Source organism: Balaenoptera ricei, chromosome 2 (genome assembly GCF_028023285.1).
Source record: "Balaenoptera ricei isolate mBalRic1 chromosome 2, mBalRic1.hap2, whole genome shotgun sequence".
NCBI lineage: Eukaryota > Metazoa > Chordata > Mammalia > Artiodactyla > Balaenopteridae > Balaenoptera > Balaenoptera ricei.
The window spans coordinates 83,294,948-83,319,385 of record NC_082640.1 but is presented as its reverse complement, the minus strand read 5'-3'; the positions used below and the strand labels follow the sequence as shown (position 1 = coordinate 83,319,385).

The 24,438-nt window shown below is 38.6% G+C and overlaps 1 protein-coding gene across 5 annotated transcripts in view; it reads right to left on the bottom strand.

The window, feature by feature from the left end:
• Positions 1-7,566: 7,566 nt before the first annotated feature.
• Positions 7,567-24,438, bottom strand: part of MYO5A (myosin VA) — a 195,605-nt gene continuing 178,733 nt past the window's right edge. For 4 of the 5 annotated variants that reach the window (XM_059913278.1, XM_059913279.1, XM_059913281.1 and 1 more), the window contains 8 exons: positions 23,227-23,373; positions 22,513-22,667; positions 20,637-20,726; positions 18,865-19,015; positions 16,638-16,920; positions 14,668-14,842; positions 9,082-9,162; positions 7,567-8,787 (listed from right to left, as the gene is read on the bottom strand). In XM_059913278.1, coding sequence (XP_059769261.1) covers positions 8,635-8,787; positions 9,082-9,162; positions 14,668-14,842; positions 16,638-16,920; positions 18,865-19,015; positions 20,637-20,726; positions 22,513-22,667; positions 23,227-23,373 — 1,235 coding nt within the window. In that variant the 3' untranslated portion in view covers positions 7,567-8,634. Of the gene's footprint in view, positions 8,788-9,081; positions 9,163-14,667; positions 14,843-16,637; positions 16,921-18,864; positions 19,016-20,636; positions 20,727-22,512; positions 22,668-23,226; positions 23,374-24,438 lie in introns of those variants that run through there. The other variant, XR_009500830.1, reaches the window with a different exon arrangement.

Genomic DNA, 24,438 nt, shown 5'->3' with positions numbered 1-24,438 from the left:
GGGTGAGCAGACAAGCCTCTCGGGCTGGTGAGTGCTGGTCGAAACCAATCCTCTGTGCGGGAATCTCTCCACTTTGCCCTCTGCATCCCTGTTGCTGCGCTCTCCTCCGTGGCTCCGAGGCTTCCCCCCTCCGCCACCCACAGTCTCCGCCCGCGAAAGGCCTTCCTTGTGTGTGGAAACCTTTCCTTCTTCACAGCTCCCTCCCACTGGTGCAGGTCCCGTCCCTATTCTTTTGTCTCTGTTTTTTCTTTTTCCTTTTGCCCTACCCAGGTACATGGGGAGTATCTTGCCTTTTGGGAGGTCTGAGGTCTTCTGCCAGCGTTCAGTAGGTGTTCTGTAGGAATTGTTCCACATGTAGATGTATTTCTGATGTATTTGTCAGGAGGAAGGTGATCTCCGCGTCTTACTCTTCCACCATCTTGAAGCTCCTCGCTTCTTCCCATTTTTAAATGGATTGTTTTTTCGATATTGAGTTATATGAGCTGCTTGTATATATTAGATATTACCCCCTTGTTGGTTATAGCATTTGCAAATATTTTCTCCCATTCCACAGGTGTCTTTTTGTTTTGATGATGGTTTCCTTTGCTGTGAAAAAGCTTTCAAGTCTAATTAGGCCCCATTTGTTTATTTTTGCTTTTATTTCTTTTGCCTTGGGAAACTGATCTAAGAAAATTTTGCTATGATTTATGTCCAACGATGTTTTGCCTATGTTCTCTTCTGGAAGGTTTATGGTGTCATGTCTTACATTTAGGTTTTTAAACCATTTGGAGTTTATTTTTGCATATGGTGTGAGAAAGTGTTCTAATTTCATTGATTTACATGTAGCTGTCCAGCTTTCCCAATACCACTTGTTGAAGAGACTCTTTTCTCCATTGTATATTCTTGCCCCCTTTTTTGAAGGTAGGAGTGTGGGTTTATTTCTGGGCCTTCTATTCTGTTCCACTGAGCTATATATCTGTTTTTGTGCCAGTGCCACACTGTTTTGATTACTGTAGCTTTGTAGTATTGTCTGACGTCTGGGAGGGTTATGCTTCCAGCTTTGTTCTTTTTCCTCAGGATTGCTTTGGCAGTTCTGGCTCTTTTGTGGTTCTATATAAACTTTAGGATTATTTGTCCTAGTTCTGTGAAAAATGTCATAAGTATTTTGATAGGGATTGCTGTCTAAGTCTGTAGATTGCTCTGGATAGTATGGCCATTTTAACAATATTAATTCTTCCAACCCAAGAGCATGGGATAGCTTTCCATTTCTTTGAATCATCTTCAATTTCCTTTATCAATGTTTTATAGTTTTCAGCATATGGGTCTTTCATCTCCTTGGTTTTTTTTTAAAAAATTAATTTATTTATTTATTTTTGGCTGCATTGGGTCTTCGTTGCTGTGCGCAGGCTTCCTCTAGTTGTGGTGAGCAGGGACTACTCTTTGTTGTGGTGCACGGGCTTCTCACTGCAGTGGCTTCTCTTTGTTGCGGAGCATGGGCCCTAGAGCACACAGGCTTCAGTAGTTGTAGCACGTGGGCTCAGTAGTTGTGGCTCACAGGCTCTAGAGCACAGGATCAGTAGTTCTGGCACACAGGCTTAGCTGTTCTGCAGCATGTGGGATCTTCCTGGACCAGGGCTCGAACCCATGTCCCCTGCACTGGCAGGTGGATTCTTAACCACTGCACCACCAGGGAAGCCCCTGTCCTTGCTTTTTTGAGGGGAGAATTTGCTGAGCTCCTCGGTCTGCCATATTAGAGGTCAAAAGTTTACTCAAAATAGATTTATTGAGATAAAATTCTCATAGCATACACTTCACCCATTTAAAGTATATAACTCAGTGTTTTTTAATATATTCACAGATATGTTAAACTATCACCACAGTCAATTTTAAAACATTTTCATCATCTCAAAAAGAAACTCCTTGCTCTTTAGTTATTGCTCCCTATCCTCTCACTTCCTCTCTTCCTCCCAGCCCTAAGCAACCACCAATCTACTACATGTCATCTTTCTTTTTCTTAGTAAGCCTGGCTAGAGGCTTATCAATTTTATTGATCTTTAAAAAGAACCAGCTTTTGGTTTCATTGATTTTCTCTATTAATTTCCTGTCCTCAATTTCACTGATTTCTGCTCTAATTTTTATTATTTCTTTTCTTCTGCTTACTTTGTATTTAATTTTCTCTTCTTTTGTTAGTTTCCTAAAGTGGAAACTTAGAAGACTGATTTTAGGTCTTTCTTGTTTTCTAATACATGCATTCAATGCTATAAATTTCTCTGTAAGTACTGCTTTCCCTGCATCCCAGAAATTTTAAGCTGTATATTCATTTATATTTACTTCAAAATATTTTAAAATTTCTCCAGCAATTTCTTCTTTGATCCATGTGTTATTTAGAAGTGTGTTGTTTAATCTCCAAGTATTCTGGGATTTTCCAGCTATTTTTGTGTCACTGATTTCTAGTTTAATTCTATTTTTTTAAATTTTAAAGGTGTGTTTTATAGCCCCAAATGTGATCTACGTTGGTGTATGTACTGTAGGTTTATTTATAAGACACTAACAAAAATCCTTTATATCCATATCTTTATTTGAACAATTTTCTATAATATCTAGGAGAACACAGCATTAATGATGCACATTTACTAAGTACAACATTAGACAACTACAAATTTAGAGCATAAATGTCAATCTGATATTGTTTTGGTTTTCATCTTAGCACTAGGTGATATCTGGTGAAAACCCATGTTTCAAAGGCTTTTGTTGATATGAGGTGTATTATTAACTTATTTTTTAAAATTCCATGTGAGATATGCTGGGGTGGGTTTAGTTTAAAACTAGTATTGGTTGATAATGCGTTTCACTTCTCAGTACTTTTGCTTTTTTAAGGATGAATATTTTACCTAAGAACTTTTCAAACATTAACTATATCATGTTTTTATATGTAGATCAGAGTAGAATTTCTTTTCCAGATCCAACAAGGGAAAACATTTGAAAAACTGCAATGTTCAATGTCATTGTAGTTAAAAGGCATATCCATTTCACAGTAAGTTAACAATTAAAGTTAGTAATTAAAATACAATATATTAAATGTCATAAGCTCATTTCTGTGCAACACTGTTAGAGCAATTTAAATTTTCCAAGGACACATGAAACTCAACGTAACTCCAGTGTTCCACAAAAATACATAACTAGGAATCATAAATTATAACACACATACCCACATTTAAAGGAAAAATTCAGCATATGTTGGATAAAATTAAATGGCTCAAGTGATGTAGAGAGCCTGAAATGTAGACCAAGTTTTTATAACATATAATGACAATAAGATATTTAAATCTACTGACTCTGAAAAATGCCATGAAAATGTACTGACCTACCAAGCACTGAATTGTACATACCAGCTTCAACTCAAAAAACATTTTTCTTTCAAATATTTCAAGAAACATTACAATACTAAGGAAATGTTATTCATTTTCAGACATATTAATGAATCTAATAACACCCATTAAATTGAGCTAATGACCATTTTAGCTAGACCAAATTATAAAATTAAAAAAAAATGTATAAAATGTATTTTGGCAGATATTTTACATAGTGCTTTTCAGTTCCTGATCTATTGAGAAATCTACTGTAACCTCAGGTTGACTTAATTTAGGGTAATACTGAATACAATGAATTAGAATTTATAGCACTCTTTCCTATTTTCACTCCATCTTTGATATGGGTAAAGGGTTCTCAAAATTTTTTTTAATGAATGTCCATGAAAGATTTTACAGTTATACCTTTTAGCCTTACTAAGCACAGGTCAGTTCAGTGGAAAACAAGCCACTTAAATACTACCAAGAATCTAACTTATCTCTATATTTCTTCCATATATTCATTTGCTTAATTGTAACACAGAGCCCCCTAACCTCAGGAAACACTCTTTCAGACCACATTTCATTGGCTCTGAGATTGCTGCTGCCTCACAGTTCTAATACCTGTTTGGAAATGAGAGAAAAGAAGGGAAGGAGAAGTAACAGGAGGGGAGGGTCATGCAGAAAGGGAACGAAGGAAGAAAGGAGGCCACACCCACCCAAACCCTCACAACACCTTGAGAAACAGGGCAAGATATCCTTTCCAGGCAAGACATCCCCTTACAGAGGAGACGTTCCAGAGAACTTAAGGCAGCTCTAGGAGGGAAGGGAGCAGGGGTTAAGGCGGCCCTCACAGCACAGCCTGAGAAGAAATCACAATGCACTTTACCCATACACAGAGCCTCTCTAACACACATGCACACAGCACACCTCTTGGCTCCAAAGCCAACACTGGAAGCATGCACACACCGTCATGTTCAAATACACACTGACTTATGTATGGCCTGCCTGGGAGACAGCCCTCAGAAGGGACCCAGGGGCTTGGCCTGCAGCTGCAGGTCCTCTGCAGGCTGCACAGCTCACCTGGTGGCTCTGACAGTGACTCTGAAGGGCTGTGTGTTGACAGCGACCTTCCGCTTTCCTTTTGGGAGGCTCTCACCGCTTCTTGTCAGGCTGGGGGAGCTTGCTACTAATCAATGACTGAAACAGAGTGCTGTACCCTCCAGGGGGGCACTGATTCATTACAAAAGCCAAACCTAGTTATAGCAGGTAACTACGACAAAGAGGAAACCACAAGGCGCCCCATCTGATTAGCACCAAGAACTTGGTACTCATCATTTCCTCACCTCCCATATGCCAGTTGCCAACTCTGATAAGGAAAAGGAGCACCTCTTGCTGGACTGGGGCACCCCACAGGTACCAGGAGGAACAGAATGGAACCTCCTGCCCCACATGTGCCCTCGGTGCCACTGCTGCATATGGGAAGACAGCACAGCTGGAGGGCTGAGTGACTTCAGGCAAGTCACTGCCCTTATCTCTCTCTCAAATTATCATCAGATAAGGACTGTAGTAGCTGCCCTTCTACCTTCCAGGGCTGCTGTGAGGACACAATGAGGTAACAGAGAAAGGCTGAAGTGAAGCATAGCCAGACACAAGGTACTGTCTCTACATTACCTTTCACCAGGAGAACTGAAGCGCCACACATGACATTTTGCTTTGTTTTATTCTAAACAGTTGAAGATACTGAAGACTCTGTGTGTGTGTGGAAGAGAGAGAGACAGAGAGAGAGAGAGAGAGAGAGAGAGAATATGAGGACATCTCAGGATGGTGCCAGATGCCCTTTTACCTAGGGTTACCAGGGAAGTCATTTCTCACAACAATCACTATACTGAAATGCTAATAAAATATTTTCACGGCCTCCGCCACTGCTATTAAAAGATTTGATCTATATTATACATAATCACTTACCCAGAAAGAGACAACTCTCAATTATCCATTAAAATGAAGGAAATAATAAAGTAAATGACACAAACTGACCCGAATCCCCAAATCTCCTATCAGTTGGCTTTGGAATAAATATTGTTGTACTTCTGCAATTGATGAAAGAAGTGTCAGGTGCATTTTCACAACTTCCAAAGGAATCATGAAGCTACACTTCATGGATTTGACCCCATACTCATCTTTCCCCTTCATTATAGTTACTCTCAGGCAGAGCAAAGCCTTAATCTAAGAAAAGTTACAAGAAGGGAAACTGCTTCTAATTTTTCAGCTTTGCTTTCCAAGGTGTGAGCTGAGTTTCTCTGTACAGTGAGTGGGGAGGAGACTACTGAGAAGGGGCTATTAAAACAATGAACTGTTGCTTTCTCAAAGAATTCTTTCTTTGAATTCCTATTGTATGTCATAGAGGAATTATGAAAAAGCAAATTAGTGATAATGCTAAAGATTGTACTGCAGAGAAGTGAGAACAGCAAGAACTCATGCAAAGATTGGCCTGAAGGGAAGCCCCCAGGCAGGCCAGTGGGGCAACTGAGGACTGCCTTCACCCACAGCCTTCAAAAGAGTCAGAGCAGGTGAGTAGACAGGCGATGGGACACAGGATGTGGCTGAAGGAAGGGACAGAGTGAGCAGATAAATGAGTGGGTGGATGGAGTGGAGGGCTGGTGCAGGTGTGTTTGAAGCTGGGTGAGAGAGTGTGGATGGACAAAGGGAAAAAGGTGAGCAGTCCTCAGAGGCCAAGGACACCCACAGTCAGCAGAATATTGCTGCATGCTCAAGAAAGTAGGACACAGAATGACTTACCAGGACTTGGGGTTCCCTGGTTGTAAGGTATTTCTGTTATGACTAAAGATCTTCAGACCACCAAGAGAAATTAATTCAGATCCGCATCTGGGGTTCTAGCTAGGCCTTGGAGGAAGTTGGAGCCCTGAAATATCATAATCTTTGTGTGGCCATCCCTGAACAGGAGAGACTCTGGCCCAGGTGTGGAACAGACGCTCCAGCACTTTGCAGCAGAAAGATAGAAGACAGGAAAGAGAGAAAGGCCCAGACTAGACATCCTTCAGGATATGAGCTGTCTGCAGGAAAGATAAAGGGCTGCAGTGGCAGTGGAAGCTAGAGTGTGATCCTGAAGACCTGACGAGACTCAGGGTGTGTGCGGGACATGCTACACAGGACTGAGCTGGGAAAGGGCCTGGGAGGATTTCTAGGTCTGAGGGGGAGAGCCGACAATCACGGTGACATTTTTTGGAGCATCTCTCCCACCCAAGTCCCATCTATGTTCTTAGGCTCTGACAGATTCAGTACTAACCACGTGGTTTCAACAGTTCATTGAAAACCACATTGACAACCAGGGAAAATAGAGAGAATCGGATTGAGTTAGTATTTTTCTTGGTTTTGCAAATAAATAAATGTATCCAAACCGAATACAGCAGTACACAATTCAATAAAAACTACCTAAACTAATTAACTTTGTAAAAGCGTGTACATAAATCATGTACATTTAAGAAAGACTATAGCTACACAAACCTGTGATTTTACATTTTATTAGTCCCTCAAAATTAACAGGCACCAAACTCTAGTCTTTCCATTAGAGGGTAACCTTACTGGGTACCTGCAGCTCACTTCTCTGTGGTTCAGGTACTGCGAGGAGAGAACTTCAGATGTGGAAGGGACCTTAAGAACCAGCTGTCTAACACTCTCACTGAATAAATGAGGAATTTGAGGCCCAAATAAGTTAACAGGCCCAAATAAGTTAATAATTTATCTTTTAATAGCAATATTTATCACTGATTTGAAAATGTTTTACTTGCATTTATAATATTGCACATATTTTAATAAGATGTCTTTTTTTATAGATCATCTAATAGTTAATTTATATATTCAGAACCAGAGTTTCTAAAGAAAGCTAAGAATTTGCATTTGCACAACCTGAAACATTTACTGTATAAGATTTGTAGGAAAAATGGAGACTATGTTTAATTAGAATTTCAGAATGAAAACATATAGAATCTGGGTCTTATTAAACCAAATCCTCTGTAAAATTCAGCAATCTCCTTATATTTTTATATAGGTCAATGTATTTCTAATATGATGCTCTTTAAAGTATCCAGTGGTATTGAGAACATTTATAGAAGTTGCAAAGCCTAAAAAATGGAATCATAATTATTTATTATATACTTTCTTTTGCATAATTTATAAAATAATTAAGATTTCAAGACCTAAATCATGAATATTCTGACAATCCTCTCTAGATATTGACTGACATTAATTCTTAATAAATTAAGAAGAAAGAAAACCTGTCAAGGTTGAAAATATGCACTGCAGGAAGCAGATCTGATAACTAAAAATAGGTCACTTCACAGAACACTGTACCCTGATGTGATATGCACCCAGGGAACATTAATGAGCACATCAATGTAACACATCCTGAATAAAGGACATCAACAATAGCCACTGTGCCTAATCCTATCCCTAAATGTCAAACATTGTGTCATATTACTACATGACTTCCCAGTGTCTGCTACTTGTGCAGGTGAATCTGTAGCTATGTGCACATAATCCAGTTAAAACTGATCTGATTGAACTGTAAACAGAGTCGAGAAAAGAGAAGCTTATTGTTGTAGTGCCTAATATGAATATCGCTTACATTTTAAAGAACATAGTATGTAGCAGCAATTTAAAATGCTCAGTAAACTATGGTACAAACGGACTTCCATGCTCTATAGCAAACCAACATTCTCTTAATATCTCTACATCATAGTGACACATAGAAGGGAGCTACTTGACCAGTTACTTTACATATTGCCAGTTTATTTCTTTGTTCCAGTTGGACAGTAGCAACATAATTGATTCCTAAACTGGTATAATATGTACTCAGTGGTGATTTTTCTTTCAATTCTTCTGGTTAGCACACAGGAGGTTCCTTGTCGGTGCCTTCCTAACAACAGCTCATATTTATATCTGGAATTTAGGTTTTTGATATCATTTAGATGCAGTGATAAGGATTTAAAATAAATGCTGGCAGCTGAAGACACATTTTTTTCCTTCCTTCCATCATTCACCTGCACGTCAACTGCAGATACCTAACTGATCAAGGATGAGTGTTGTTATAAAGGTAACACAGCACAAAGGAGCCTATCTTTCCTTCCAAGATGATGAAAAGTATTCTAGGGGGAGTTCCAGTCAATAACCCCTTGTTTGGGAGATAATAAGTACTATCTCTGTTAAAATGTGTTTTCAGTAGCTCACTTGAAATAATGGGTTATTTCAGGTAAGAAGTGTATTGTTAATATTTTCCTTGATATCACTTTCAGACCCGTGATATGAATCCCAGGCCCAGGCTGGCTGGAATCTGGATGGTTTCTAGCGCAAGGGAAGATGGGTTAAAAGGAAAGGTAACAGGAAAGATGTGTTTAGCATCCATGAGCAGCTGAGGAGAGTCTTTCCTGTCTCGTAAACGCATCTGAGAAGATTAAAAAAAGAAAAACAAAAAAACAGAGCATCAATTCTTTGAATCTATAAAGATTTTTTTTTGACAAAATTCTACCAAAAATCCTCAACTAATGAAGAATATTTATATTTGTTTTAAAATCACTTCATTTTTCCAATAAGGTGTTATCAAGAAAGTTAATGCACTATAAAAATGAGATAAAACAATTATAATAAAAACTGCATTACCCTTCAATAAATTATAAAATTTCCATTCAAACGACTGTGTTGGTGAATCAAAGGCAAAAGAAAGCCTGGGAGATCTTACCTGTATAGTACGAATAAATGACACAGAGACTCTTTCCTCAAACTCGTTAACTGGAGTATACAAATTCAACACTTTGACAATCTGGGAGAAATAAAATGATCAAAGTCTTTAGCATATTATCAAATATATACATGCTGGGTACCTGTAATCTGGAAAACTAAAAGGATCTCTGCATACAGTTTTCAATTCTACTCAGGGATTGGTTAGGACAAGAGGGGAGAGGGAGTGGTTCTGAAGGCACATTTACCTTTATTAGTTGAATTTTTAAAATAAGAATGTATTAATGTAATATTTTACACTTTAAGAAGCAACATAAATTAGAAGAAACATGAAAAGTAAAAGTGCTCCCACCCGCATGCTCTCAGTCTCTCAAAGTAACAATAGTTAACAGTGTCCTGTGTATTCAGCTAGTTACTTTCTATATGTATTCTATGTGTAATCTATGTAAGATTTCTATGTTCTGAGATAAGTGATGAACATTAAAAAATCCAAGAGTCAGCACAGAAATAACTAGGCAAAAGAAAAGTGGGTATGTTTATGCCTATGCCTTGCCTCATGCTGTGGCCATTGTTCTCCAATGCCCTTCCCATCTTTTCGTTTCCTTAAATTCAATGCACAGCTAAGTAAGACTTTCCCTGAATGATCAGTTATTGCCCCTCAGCACCATTTTGGAATCCTCCCTCTAGCTAATTAGTGCTGAGGGCTTAACTACCTACCAATGGGCCAGCACCAGCCCTGGCCTCCCCTGAGCCCTGTGGCCAGCCGTGCTATGAGCTGGCCCTGCCAAAAAATGGGCAGCAGAAACCAAAGAAAGCAGGGCGGGGCAGCCAACCAGGCCAGGGGCCAGACCTACCCACCACTGAGCCCACAGTAGCTCAGCCCTGCCACAACAGAAGGGCCTACACAGCCCACATAGGGGGTACCCCTAGACATACAGCTCTGGTGACCAGAGGGCAGCATGCTTCTGAGCCCCATAGGATGTTTCCTGCATAAGGCCACTTCTTTAAGATCGGGAAATATATATGACCTACTTAATACATAGAAAAAAGACAGCAAACTGGGCAAAATGAGAAGACAGAGCAATATGTTCCAAACAAAGGAACGAGACATAACCTCAGAAAAAGTACTAATAGAAGTGGAGATGAGCAATCTACAAGGTTATGATTATAAAGATGCTTGGTGAACTCAGGAGAAGAAGGGATGAATACAGTGAGAACTTCAACAAAGAGTTAGAAAATATAAAGAAGAACCAAAAGAGCTGAAGAATACAACAGTAGACTAAATTATACAGAGGAATGGATCAGTGAGCTGGAAGACAATAGTGGAAATCACTGAAACTGAACAAAAAAAAAAAAATGAAAAAAAATGAGGATGGTTTAAGAGACCTCTGGGACAACTTAAGTGCACTAATATTCACATCGTAGGGGTTCCAGAAGGGGAAGAGAGAGAGAAAGGGACAGAGAACTTATTTGAAGAAATAATAGCTGGGAAAGGAAACAGACATCCAGATCCAGTAAGCACAGAGTCTCAAACAAGGTCAACCCAAAGAGGTCCACACCAAGACAGATTATAATTAAAATGGCAAAAATTTAAGATAAAGAGAAGAGCAACTAGTTACATAAAAAGGAACTCCCATAACAACATCAGCAGACTTTTCAGCAGAAATTTTGCAGGCCAGAAGGGTGTGGGGTGATATATTCAAAGTAATGAAAGGGAAAAACCTATAACCAAGAATATTCTACCTGGCAAGGTTATCATTCATATTTGAAGGCGAGATAAAGAGTTTTACAGACAAGCAAAAGCTAAAGGAGTTCAGCACCACCAAACTAGCTTTAATGTTTATATATTTATTTTTTAATGGGACTTCTCTAAGTGGAAAAGAAAAGGCCACAGCTAGAAATATGAAAAGGGAGGGAAGAGGGAAGTTTAAGAGATAAAAGCCTACCTCAAGAAACAAGAAAAATCTCAAATAAACAATTTAACCTTATACCTAAAGGAAGTAGAAAAAGAAGAACAAACAAAACCCAAAGTTAGTAGAAGGAAAAAAAATCAGAATGGACATAAATGAAATAGAGAGTACAAAAACAAAAGAATAAAAATCAATGAAACTAAGAGCTGGTTCTTTGAAAAGATAAACAAAATTGATAAACTATTAGCCACATTTATCAAGACAAAAAGAGAGAGGGCCCAAATACATAAAATCAGAAATGAAAGAGATAAGTTACAACTGACATCACAGAAATACAAAGGATCATAAGACACTACTATGAATAATTACATGCCAATAAAATGGACAACCTAGAAGAAATGGATACGTTTCTAGAAATGTACAGTCTCCCAAGACTGAATCAGGAAGACACAGAAAATATGGACAAATTACAAGTAATTAAATCAAATCAGTAATCAAAAAACTCCCAACAAACAAATGTCTAGGACTAGATGGCTTCACAGGGGAATTCTGCCAAATATAAAAGTTAACACCTGAAACTACCCATCTCAATCTATTCCAAAAGAATAGAAGAGAAAGGAAAACTTCTGAACTCATTCTGCGAGTCCACATCACCCTGATACCAAAACCAGACAAAAATACCACAAAAAAGGAAATTATAGGTCAATATCACTGATGAACATAGTTGTCCTCAACTTGTTTGTTGAGAAATCCTCAACAAAATATTTGCAAATTGAATTTAACAGTACATTAAAAGAATCATACATCACGATCAAGTGGGAATTATCTCAGGGATGCAAGGATTTTACAATAACCACAAAACAATCAATGTGATACACCCCATTAGCAAATTGAAGAATGAAAATCATATGATCATCTCAATAGATGCAGAAAAAGCTTCTGACAAAATTCAACATCCATTTATGATTAAAAACTCTCAACAAAGTGGGTATAGAGGGAACATACCCCAACATAATAAAACACATATATGACAAACCCACAGTCAACATCATACTCACGGTAAAACGGTGAAAGCATTTCCTCTAATAAAACAAGGATGCCCATTCTCACCACTTTTATTCAAAATGGTATTGAAAATCTTAGCCACAGAAATTAGACAGGAAAAAAAAAAAGTAAAAGGAATCCAAATTGAAAAGGAAGAAGAAGTAAAACTGCCACTGTTTGCAGATGACAGGAAACTGTATATAGAAAATCCTTAAGATGCCACCAAGAAACTATTAAAACCAAAAAATGAATTCAGTAAAATTGCAGGATACAAAATTAATATACAGGCAACTCTTGCATTTCTATACACTAATAATAAATAATCAGAACACAATCCCATTTATAATTGCACCAAAAAGAATAAAGTACCTAGGAATAACTCTAAACAAGGAAGTGAAAGACCTGAACTTGGAAAACTATAAGACATTGATAAAAGAAAGTACAGATGACACAAACAAATTGAAAGATATACCGGGCTCATAAAGTGGAAGAATTAATATGGTTAAAATGACCATATTACCCAAGGCAACTACATATTCAATGCAATCTCTATCAAAATACCAAAAGCATTTTTCACAGAACAGAACAAATAATTCTAAAATTTGTATGGAAACACAAAAAACTCTGAGTAGCCAAAGCAATCTTGAGAAAGAAGTACTAATACAAAGTTAGAGGTATCATGCTCCCTGATTTCAAACCATACTAAAAATCTACAGTAATCAAAACAGTATGGTACTGGCACAAAAACGGACACATAGATTGATGGAAAAGGAAAGAGAACCCAGTAATAAACCTACTCTTTTATGGTCAATTAATCTACAGTAAGGGAGGCAAGAATATACAATGTGGAAAAGACAGTTTCTTCAGTAAACGGTGTTGTGAAAACTGGACAGCTATATGCAAAAGAATCAAACTAAACCATTTTCTCATACCACTTAGAAAAATAAACTCAAAATGGATTAAGGACTTAAATTTAAGACCTTAAACTCTTAGAAGAAAATACAAGCAGTACATTTTTGACACTGGTCTTAACAATATTTTTTCAATCTGTCTCCTCAGGCAAGAGAAACAAAAGCAAAAATAAACAAATGGGACCACATCAAACTAAAAAACTTTTGCACAGTGAAAGAAATTATCCACAAAATGAAAAAGCAGCCTACTGAATGGAAGAACATATTTTCAAACAATATATCTAATAAGGGGTTAATATCCAAAATATACAAAGAATTCATACAACTCAAATCAAAAAAACAAATGACCTGATTAAAAAATGGGCAGAGGACCTCAATAGACATTTTTCCAAAGAAAACATACTGATGGCCAACAGGTACATGAAAAAATGCTCAACGTCACTAATCACCAGAGAAATACGAATCAAAACCACAATGAAGTATTACTTCATACTAGTCAGAATGGCTATTATCAAAAAGACAACAAATAGTAAGTGTCGGTGAGGATGTGGAGAAAAGGGAACCCTCATGCACTGTTGGTGGGAATGTAAATTGGTGCAGCCACTATGGAAAACAGTATGGAGGTTGCTCAAAAAATTAAAAATACAACTATGATACAACCCAGCAATTCCACTTCTGGGTATTTTTCCAAAGACAACAAAAACACTAGTTTGAAAAGATATATGCACCCCTCTGTTCATTGCAGCATTATTTACAATAGCCAAGATATGGAAGCAATCTAAGTGTCTGTCAACAGACAAATGGATAAAGAAGACTGGTATACACACACACACAAGAATATCACTTAGCCATAAAAAAGAATGAAATCTTGCCATTTGCAACACTATGAATGGACTTTGCAGACATTATGCTAAGTGAAATAAGTCAGACAATGACAAATACTGTAAGAGCTCACTTATATGTGGAATCCAAAAAACAAAACAAAGAAACCAAAAAAATGAAAATATACTCACAGATACAGAGAACAAATGGGTGGTGGCCAGAGGGGAGGGGCATGGGGTATTAAAATAGGTGAAGGGGATTAAGAGGTACAAACCTCCAGTTATAAAATAAATAAATAAAGCATGCGGATGTAATCTACAATATAAGGAATATGGTTAATAATATTGTAATAACTTTGTATGGGGACATATGATTGCTAGACTTATCACAGTTATCATTTTATAATGTATGGAAAGGTCAAATCACTGTGTAGTATACCTGAAACTAACATAATATTATACATCAGCTATATTTCAATTAAAAAAACACAATTATTTGTCTTAAAATAGAGAAGTCTAAAGAATCATTCAATTATTAGATAATACGGAAGATTCTTTTATGGAGTACAAGCTCCATAGAATGTGTAGAACGTACACCCCCATGAAAACAGGGACTTTGTTTTGTTCATGGTTTTATCTTAGTGGCTAGAACATTATACAGAACAGTGTAGAGTGGATAAATAAGTACTGAATGTTGAATGTGCAGGACCGTGACTAGTACTGAAATACACTTTGTGGTAAAATCTCCCTTCTTCAAGATCTACAATATTGATATATATCATCTCTGACACAGATGAAGTCAGCTCAGAGACAAAAGCAATAGCTAGAAGCCTTCTTTACTTCCCTAAATGTCACCGTTGATGAATGTTAAGCTGTTTTATAATAGGGAAAGTCGCCTTACCTGGGCAGTAGTTAAAGCATTGCACATGGAACAAATGGCTTCTGCATCATCATCTGTTTTCTTTTTCACTTGCAAAAGCTGAGCAGCCTGAATGAGAGGTTCCAGGGTTTCCTTAGCCCCACTGTTCATCAGATTCTTGTCACGCAGCCATTCTTCTAGTTGACTGACATTGTACCTATGCCAGAAAAAGGGGGGTGATGGAAATTTACTGAATGTTATCATAAATGTCTTAATTTTTCTGTGCATGGCTTTGTCAGGAATTTCAGTTAAATTCTGTTTTTTAAAAATCATTAGCTGTGCTTAAAAATTTATCACTATAAATAATCAAGAGGCTTATAATCATAATTATATAAGAGTAGGTATAATTCTAGAGACTATAATTCTCTTTAATGGGATATATAAATGTAGCCATTACAGCAAGTTATGAAATAAGATGTGCTAAAAACCAAAATAGAACACATAATATGGCTGTGTCCTTATTAAAGAGCCAAGCAGAAAACACTTTATAGCTTCTTACAACTTGAGAGGTGAGAATTGATAATCCTTTAAGTACTCTCTCTTCCTTAAGTCAGACTCCAAGCTAGTAGACATAATAACAAGATCCCCACATAGGCCCTGTGCTCTGGCCCTCTTTAGGGAAGAGTCTGGGTGATGGAGGTAGTGGCCTGAGGAAGCTCAGGGATGAAGGCGAAAAGGGCAAGTTGGGGCCATGGGAAGAGACAAAGACCCAAAATATGAGGAGAGACATAGAAACTACACAAATGCGAGGTTTTAAGAGGTGGCCAACCAAGTGATAGTGGTTCGCAAATGAGAGTGAGATAAATGGACCCACAGTCAGGACTTAGTAATCAGGCAAAGAGGGGCTTCATAGGTATAAACAGAGCTTGTAGAAAAATAAATTCTACGACCTGAGTGGAAAGCATTATCTTCTTACCACTACCTACAATGGATGTGAGTAATGGAAAATTTGAAAAGAAAGCCAACACTTCCTAAGATTAACTATAGGCTTTCGTAGGAGAAATCCTTTTTCCCCCTCTTGGTGAATTTTCTAGCTGTTTTAAAATAAGTTATTTGAAAAAAAAATCCATTATGCTAATAAGGTTATGCTGAGGAGCAGCTGGACAAAACTGAGCACAGCTTTTCTTAAAATAGAGAGGGGCGTATTTCAAACATCAGTAAAAGAGCTATTAGACATGTTCTTGTTGCCATAGGTACAAAAAGGTATTTTGTCAAAATAAATTTATAAGAGCAATCAAACATTAGCAATCTTCATTATAGTTTGATATTTTGTTACTGTACAATTAAAACACACACAAAAGGAGAGGAAGCAGCTATCTCATCTTTATGTAGTTTTCATCATCTCCCCACTCCCTCAGACGAGTTATCAGGGCTTTCCTGGTGGCGCAGTGGTTAAGAATCCGCCTGCCAATGCAGGGGACACGAGTTCGAACCCTGGTCCGGGAAGATCCCACATGCTGCAGGGCAACTAAGCCTGTGCGTCACAACTACTGAGCCTGTGCTCTAGAGCCCACGTGCCACAACTACTGAAGCCCGCATGCCTAGAGCTCGTGCTCCACAAGAGAATCCACCACAATGAGAAGCCCGCGCACCACAATGAAGAATAGCCCCCACAGCAACGAAGAGCCAACACAGCCAAAAATAAATAAATAAAAATAAATAAAGTTCCCTTTAAAAAAACAAAAAACAAAAAACAAAAACGAGTTATCTTCACATGGAGCAGGGTTCCTAACAAGCAGTGGGTTGCAAGGCACGGCCAGGAGCAATCACGAATGAGAGGGGAGGGTCCAGCCAGACAAGAGGAAGCAGCTCTGTGCCCGGTCTGCCCTTGCTGCTCGCCTGGCGGGGAGCAGGGGGGAGGCAGTGGACATCAGGTACACTAGCCTCACACGAGCCCCGCCAAGCGGTTGGGCAGCATGAAAAGGCCATGGCAGCTGTTGGCGTTCGCTCACCTGATCTGCATGCCTTTACTCCAGGAGCACATGTCCTTCCGCAGGAGGAGGTTGTTCAGTGTGACGGCCCCCACGATGTAGAACATCTGCTTGACCACCTGCTTGATCAGTTCGGGGTCCATGCCGTGCTGACACATGACTGAGTGGAAGGAGTTGAGCTGCCGCAGGATGGAGTCCAGTGTGTAGGTACCCTCATCAGCAATGCTGGAGGTTCGCTTTCTTAGCCCTGTGGGCTTCACCCCAGACACACCCTGAATGGTTTCATGCTCTAGCATTCCGGAGACTGCAAGAGAAGTTCAAGTGTCAGAAAAGAAGATTTGGAAGGAAACGTGTGCACACACACACAAAGATACAGACATACACACATTCAGTTTATGAAAATGATTTGAGTATCAACATAGAGGGAAAAAGAACGCAATAAAAGGGTTTCTGGATTTTAAACTTTAATGAAGGAATAATTCTTAAATTCAAAAAAATAATAATAATTCTTAAGTTCAAAAATTTACCATGAAATTAAGAACTCTTAATGGCCCATTTTCTGAAATATGAAGCAGTAGCCTCGTAATAGCACACGTGTGAGGTATCTTGGGAGGGTTTTTGAGAGAGATGTATGGAGCAGTTAGGGAGAAGATAAAAATTCTCCAGTGATATCGAGCCCCAGAGGCAAACAAATCAAGTAGCAAGAAAGGCAGGAGACCAGGCAGTGGTCTTGGAGAAGACTTGGGAGGGGGCAGTTGTGTGGGGCTAGAGAGCTGGGCCCTTCCTTGCCCTGAGCTTCCCACAACAGTAGGGAGACCTCGGGCTGGCCTTAGCCTCCCAGGACTCAGTCTTCTCATCTGGGGCACTGCTGCTCCCTCTATTATGCTCTTGTGGCATTTGGCTCACGCCTCCTCTAGGATGGTTTTGGGATGCCCACTCCCTGAACTGGAAGCCCCCTTGAGAGCAGGGGCCATTCCTGTTTCATTGTTATATGTCCTAGAGCTAAACGCAGCTTCCAAAGAACCTCATACTGACTCAAAACATTTGTCGTTGTAAAATCATTGGGAGATGCAGCTAGTGGTTTAAAGTGGCACATCTAAAGGTAAAATTTCTTATTTAGCCAATAAAACCAGGCAAAAGTAGAAGAGAATGGACTGAAGCTGACCTTCTCTCTGCATCTGTGTTACCACATGCATTTTCGCTGACTTAGGTCGCTTTAAATTCATGACCTTTTAGGCGTCAGCTGAAGAAGCCACTGCCATCCCCCATGGCTTCCTCAGCCTTCTTTGTTTCTAGTTGGTTAAAGGGGGGACTGCAATAAAAAAATGGGACACTAGGAGCCCACAGAGGTGAAATGAAGTTGTAGAAATGTGGAAAACACATGGATGGGGAAGGAAAGGGTAACTGGTAGTAGCCTTAAGAGGCTGTTGATAATTTGCTTGATGATTATAGAGTTTGGTAACTTAAAAAATTAAAAAAAAAATTCAGTGCATTCAAAATTAGCAGCCTGCAATTTGTACATGCCTTCTAATTCCTATTTCACACCTGCTACACATTCCAAAGGAATACAGGTAGAACGATACATAAATACACAACGAGAGTGAGTACACACATATAAAGATAGGTACATGAAATCACACATACGTAGAAACACACACACACACACACACACACACCAGTTTCTCATCCAATGAGAAACTGCTACTTTAAACCAAATTGCCTCTAACAGTTCCATAGGGGCCATGAGATGTTCCAGCATGGAACATCTTCCCTCAGCATGGAGTGTCTGAGACCTGTTCTTGTTGCCATGGTACCTTCCCAGCCCTCTTACTGTAGCCTAATAGGCAAAGTGCAAACCCTCCCCAGCCTCCTTCATTTTAGATGGGTCCCTAGGAAGCTCTGTGTAGTAGTACGCTAGACCAAAGTTTAAAGTGTTTTTGAAAACTGGATGAGGTCTGAGGTCTACTGCTGGGTATAAAGCATGACCCAATCATAAGAGAGAGGCATTACACATTAGAGAGGTAAACTATACACTGCCATTTCCATCACGTGGAATCAGTGATTTTGAGGTACCCCAGTTCGTCATGGCTGGGGTTCTGGGATTCCTCAGCTAATTCTGAGACTGAGTCTTACTACTTTATGTTCTCCATATGAATACATGCTCCAACACATGTGCCACTGGTGGTCATCCATTGGCGGGCACATGAGGTAGACAGACCTGGATGTCAGCAATATGCCCTGGCCTTACCGATCATTGGCTGAAGGATGTTCTCTAACACCCGCACAAGCTGCTGGTAGATCTGAATGGCCAAGTCACTTAGCACCTGCCGGTACTCAGCCAGGTCAAAATTGGTGAGGCAGTGTTCATTCTGGCGAGATGTGTTGTGTTTCATAAAGCCCTGGAGCCATAATGGAGAGTTAATGATACAGATGAAGTAAAATGTCTCCTGTTTAACTCTCTCATTTGATTGGCAACCTCATGCTCTTTTTTCCTTTCTCCAAAGAGTTCCCATCCAACCCATACATAAACGCCAGGATAATCCTTCTCAAATTCTGTGTGTTTGCTTCCATCACGTCTCCCCTTCCACTTCTTACTAGCGTTTGAATAATCTAAACTTGGCAACCTAGCATTTAAGCTTTTCCACCAGCAATGTCAATGAAACAAGATGGGGGAGCTTAATTTGAAAAAAAAACTAATGAGTGTTTTCATTTATGAAACAGCTGGTTCACTGCCAAACACTAAATTATCTAAAGTAGTAATCTCTTAACTTCAGTTCATTAAATATAGTCCTATTTATAAATACTACACTGGAAGGACGTAAATAATCTTCTTAACATTGATCAATTTCTACAGAGACTGGTGAATAAATAAAAAATTTCTCTTTACTATATTTTACTGTATCCATACATGATTCTCAGTCTGAGCTTAGAATGGAATCTTTTGGTGATATTTGTTAAAATGGAAAGCCAACCGTACAGGCAGGTACTTCTGTCAGGCACTGCCTGACAAAGACAATTGCCTACTTGATGGATTCTGCCCACACTCAACCATCTGCCTACCTGCAACCTACTTAACAACATGGTCTAGAACTGGGGACTGACAGGACAGCTAATAGGCCCTCTGGGGGATTCTATTCTGCCAGTCCCATCTGCTCAAGGACCATGTCTTGCTCATATTGCATTTCCCATCATCTGCCAGGACAGTCCTCTGCCCCTAGCCTGTGGGTGCTCAGAAAGGACTACTGCTCAGCTTCTCTGCCTGCCCTCCCGGCAAAGGATGGGGAGGTACGAAGGGCAGTGGTTATGGGCACAGGCTCTTGGAGGTGGGCAGACCCGGAATCCTAGCTCAGCTCCTTATGACTGAGAGCATTCGGGCAAAGTCACGAACTTCTTTGAGCTTTAGTTTCCTCATCTGTAAAACTGGGTTATAATTCCTACCTCACTGAGATGTTAAACAAGAATTAAACAACATAATGTACAGTAAATGCTGTCTGATACATACTAAGCAGCCCTTAATAAATGATAATTATTAATATATTACATAGTTTTGAAATATGAAGTCTATCAACCAACTGATGACCACATCACTATAAGCAAAAGCAAAAATATTTGTGGACAAATCTAAAGAGACATGTTTTACCTTGATCACCTTTAATGTATTACACAAGCCAAAATTGATTAATTTCTTTAAATAGCTCAATATTCCTATATCAGTCCTTAAAAAGCCTATTTTCACATCTTAACAAAAAGTTTCAGTGCAATAACCATTCAATGACCAATGCTCATTTTATTTCTGCTGTGCTTTCTCATAATACAAACTCTCAGAGGGAAGAAACTATGTCACTTCCCAAGTCAGTTTTGTAAATAATGAACATCAAACAAAGCTATTAACTTCCAAGCCACCTCTGAATTCAGGTTTCTAAATTAACAAATGGCTAAATAGATTGTGCTTTAAATTTTTTTCCTTAAAAAGGTCAGAGAAAGTATAGCATGTTGGTTTTGTGATCAAGGCTTTCTCACCTCTTCTCCACTGTACTGCTTCAAACAGTGCAAAAATCGGCATGTGTTAGAAAGCCAGAAGGAGACAGTTTCAAAATCATCACCTCTTTTCTGAAAGAGAGAATAAGCCTAAATTAGCTTTTTCCTTAGGGAAATAATAACCTGAAAAAACCAAACAGATACCAGAAGGCCCATTTCCTTCACTTACCATTAACAACAGTTATAAATCACATTGCAGTTGTAAAGCCTCATATCGTTGCTAGAGAATTTCAACCACTGAGTTCACTGGTTGTTTGTTACTTTGCTTGGCATCCATTTTCTGGCCATTAGAAAATGATGCCTGGTCATGCAATTGATATTCTCTTAGCAGTCCCTTTAAGCAGAAAACAATTCACCAAGCCACAGCTTACCCAAACTCACTTCCCTGAGGGTTACTGAAGGGAATCAGAAAGGACTAAAGGCACAAAAGGGAATTATAAATATTGTGAAGCACTGAAACCCAGATAAGGTTAAAAATCTTGTCAATGATAAGATACAATTTCTGGGGAGCTTATCAGAAATGGAATGGAGGAAGCCCTGTGCAGAGCAGTGGAGAGTTTGGCTCTTCATCAGGTCTGGGCCACATGTCAAACCACCTCTGCGAAATCAAACCAGGGACACACGACAAATACACTTCAGTTCAAAAAGGGATGTGAAACAAATGCACATCCACTTGAAATGGTATCAAAAGGGTGCTGTGTTCAAGTATCTACTCCTTTTTAATCTTTAAACAATTTGGTACAATAATTAGTCAAATTAGATAAATTTGGAAGAATTTATCCAAATTTTCTCATCTTGCAAGTAAGATGAGAGGGAGAAAACTTTACGATTTGGCTTTGTTGTCTTTGTAGGAGTTGACTTAAGAAGTAGTAAAACTCGTAGTCTATCTAGATGTAATAGAGCATCAATACACCAAAAATTAAATGAGTTACATTCAGAAGACATTCATCAATTTTTGAATGTTAAATGTTCAGAAACTCCACACTTTAGTAAGCACTGTAGAAAGTAACCACATAGACTATCTGTGCAGGAGGGACTGAGAACCGGCATTAAAAGTTATGACCAGGGGCTGGGGGAGGGTGTGTTTAATGGGTCCAGAGTTTCAGATGGGGAAGATGAAAAAGTTCTGGAGATGACGGTGGTGATGGTTATACAACAGTATGAATGTACTTAATGCCACAGAACTGAAAAATGGTTAAAGCTAAGAATAATGTTCGCTGTTTTTCTAGATTGTCAAGAGGATGATCACACAAGTGACTCAGTGATTACTGAGTTATGCAGGGCTTTCTGTTCTATTATGTAACTTTGCTGCCTTTTCCAAGTCTTTCCTCTCTGATTAGTATCTGTGTGTTGCTCCTCACATGGAACCAGGCATTTCAGGTAACAAGGAAAATTATGGGATGAGCTGGAGAATAATGGGAAGAAAAGTCAGAAGAGAATTTTAAATGTTTTATCAGACATATTTTTATATGAATGGGCTAGGTATTACTAAACTTACTTAATACCTATTTTAACTATAGCATCATATTCCCTGTATATATGGACTTCACTAGGTATTTTTAATTTAGTTCTAAGACCTCAAAGCAGAAAATTTCTATGACGAAACTGAATTTGCTTCACAATCAAATGCAAGTATATTGAATTAATTTTGATTACTGTTCAACCTGAGCCCTGTTTTGAAAGAAGGCATATAGACACTTTACAGAATGAATGTTTCCTACAATGGAAGGTATCGATTAAGATTAGCAAGTGGTCATAACTGGAAACTTAGCTCGAGTCTAAGGAAGAAAAAATACCTCTGTACAGACTCTGTCATCATAAATATTCATTATGAGAATTTTGTTGAACATGAACTGACCTTTAATACTTTTTTGATGCTGTTTATTGTTGATGTTAGCAACGACCTTACTTTCTGATCATCATTCAGGTAGTCAGCGTGTCGAACACACATAAACAGGATATATGCTGGTAACCCTGGAATCAAATTGACTGCTACACCACGTGGCTTCAGTTCTAAAAAAGAAAAGAGGAAAAATAATCTTATATAACTTTGAAAGTCTTCACGAGGAATGCTTTTTGAGATACAAAAGCACAGTTCTCATGTAAGAGTTCAATCATTCAGGGTAAATAGGTCATGTTTTTAAAAAAGCATATTTTAAAGGCTCACTAAGTGGAGAAATTCTTGAGGGTAGGAACATGTGAATCTTAGCTGCTTATACAACAGCTCCCAAATGTCTATCTCCTGCCCTGACTTTTCCTTTGAATTCTAGGCTCATGTGTCAAGTGGCTTTTGACATCTCTGCTCAGGCGTGTCAAACTAAGCCCCTCCCAAACTAAACTCTTCATTCCCTATGGAACCTGCTCTTCCAGGAGTTAGGTGGGTCCTAGCAAGTGTCCCTGCAGTGTGACTGACATCCACGATGTGGTCAGGATGCTGCTACGGCACTATACGCACAGCAGTCAAGGATGACTAAAGAAACCAGTGCGAACATTTAGTAAATGAGTGACTAGCCTTTCCCACCACCGACACATGTACCAGAAAGACCTTTTATCTCACGCAGGAAATACTTGCCCAGAATCAAGTTCTTAACAAGTTTTTGCTCATCCTCCTTCTTGTATTCCAGCATTCCTTGGAAATCCTTTTCTTTTCTGGGAATGTTGACTGGACGGATGGGCTCATCAATGATCTGTCCTGGGGATATGTTCTCCATTTGGCCCACTTCATCAGAAACAAAAAGAAGAAAAATGTCTTCCAGGTAGAAAAGATGAGAGGTTTCCATGTTCCTATAATTTTAAGTAAACTCTATAACAGCAGAAGCTTGCCATATTTACCACTTAATTGTCCCTTCTTTCAATATTTTTTCTGGTAAAACTGGGTGGATAGATGATAAAATTATATGGTAATGTCACTCTAACAGCCACTAGTGCTTGGCTACTATCAACACCGAAGAATCTTACTAGATTCAAAAGCATTTTCTTTTGTAATAAGGTTTACTTTCTAATAAGATTAAATGTCTCCAAAGTAAGTCGTTTAACTTCTTAGTTAACTAATCAGTATCAATCATAAATGTCTAAATATATTTCGACTTTAATTTACAGAAGGAAAAAACAATATTCTACAAAGAGGCAGCCAGACTATAAAAGATTCCCCTTTACCTTTAGCTCTATGAATCTGGTCATTAAAGAAAAAGAACATTTACTTTAAATGTATCATTGCAATCAGTTCAAACCACATCAAGATAGGTGGTAGAACCGTGTTTCTTCACACTAGTTGATGTGAAATGTATTATTTCTCACAAAGGCTTCATAAGGAAAAGGCTTAATGTTCTCCTGTCACCCCTCACTCCCAAAGAAATCATAAGCAGATAAAACAACCTGTATTTAATATGATTTCCTAAATATTGTTCAGTTTTTTGTTTGTTTGTTTTTAGTAAAGTGCTAAAAGTCCCACCACAAAGCTGCAACCATTAAAGTACAAGCGCTGGTTAACAACCCTTTCAGATGTTAAAAACGATCACCACTGTTGATGGCAGCTGCGAGAGAAGAACTGAGGGTTAAAAAAAAGTCTCCAATCTCATCTCAAAATTGAGAATTGAATGGGAAATGCAAGGGAAGGTAAGGGAAAACATAAGTTATGATGGTGTTTGTGGAGCTCTATGCTAGTAAGATTTTTAATTCTCTTATCTACAGGAAGGGGGGCAGCTAAGAAATCTATTTAGTGTTATATAGCAGAAACCAACACAACATTGTAAAGCAATTATACTCCAACAAAGATGTTAAAAAA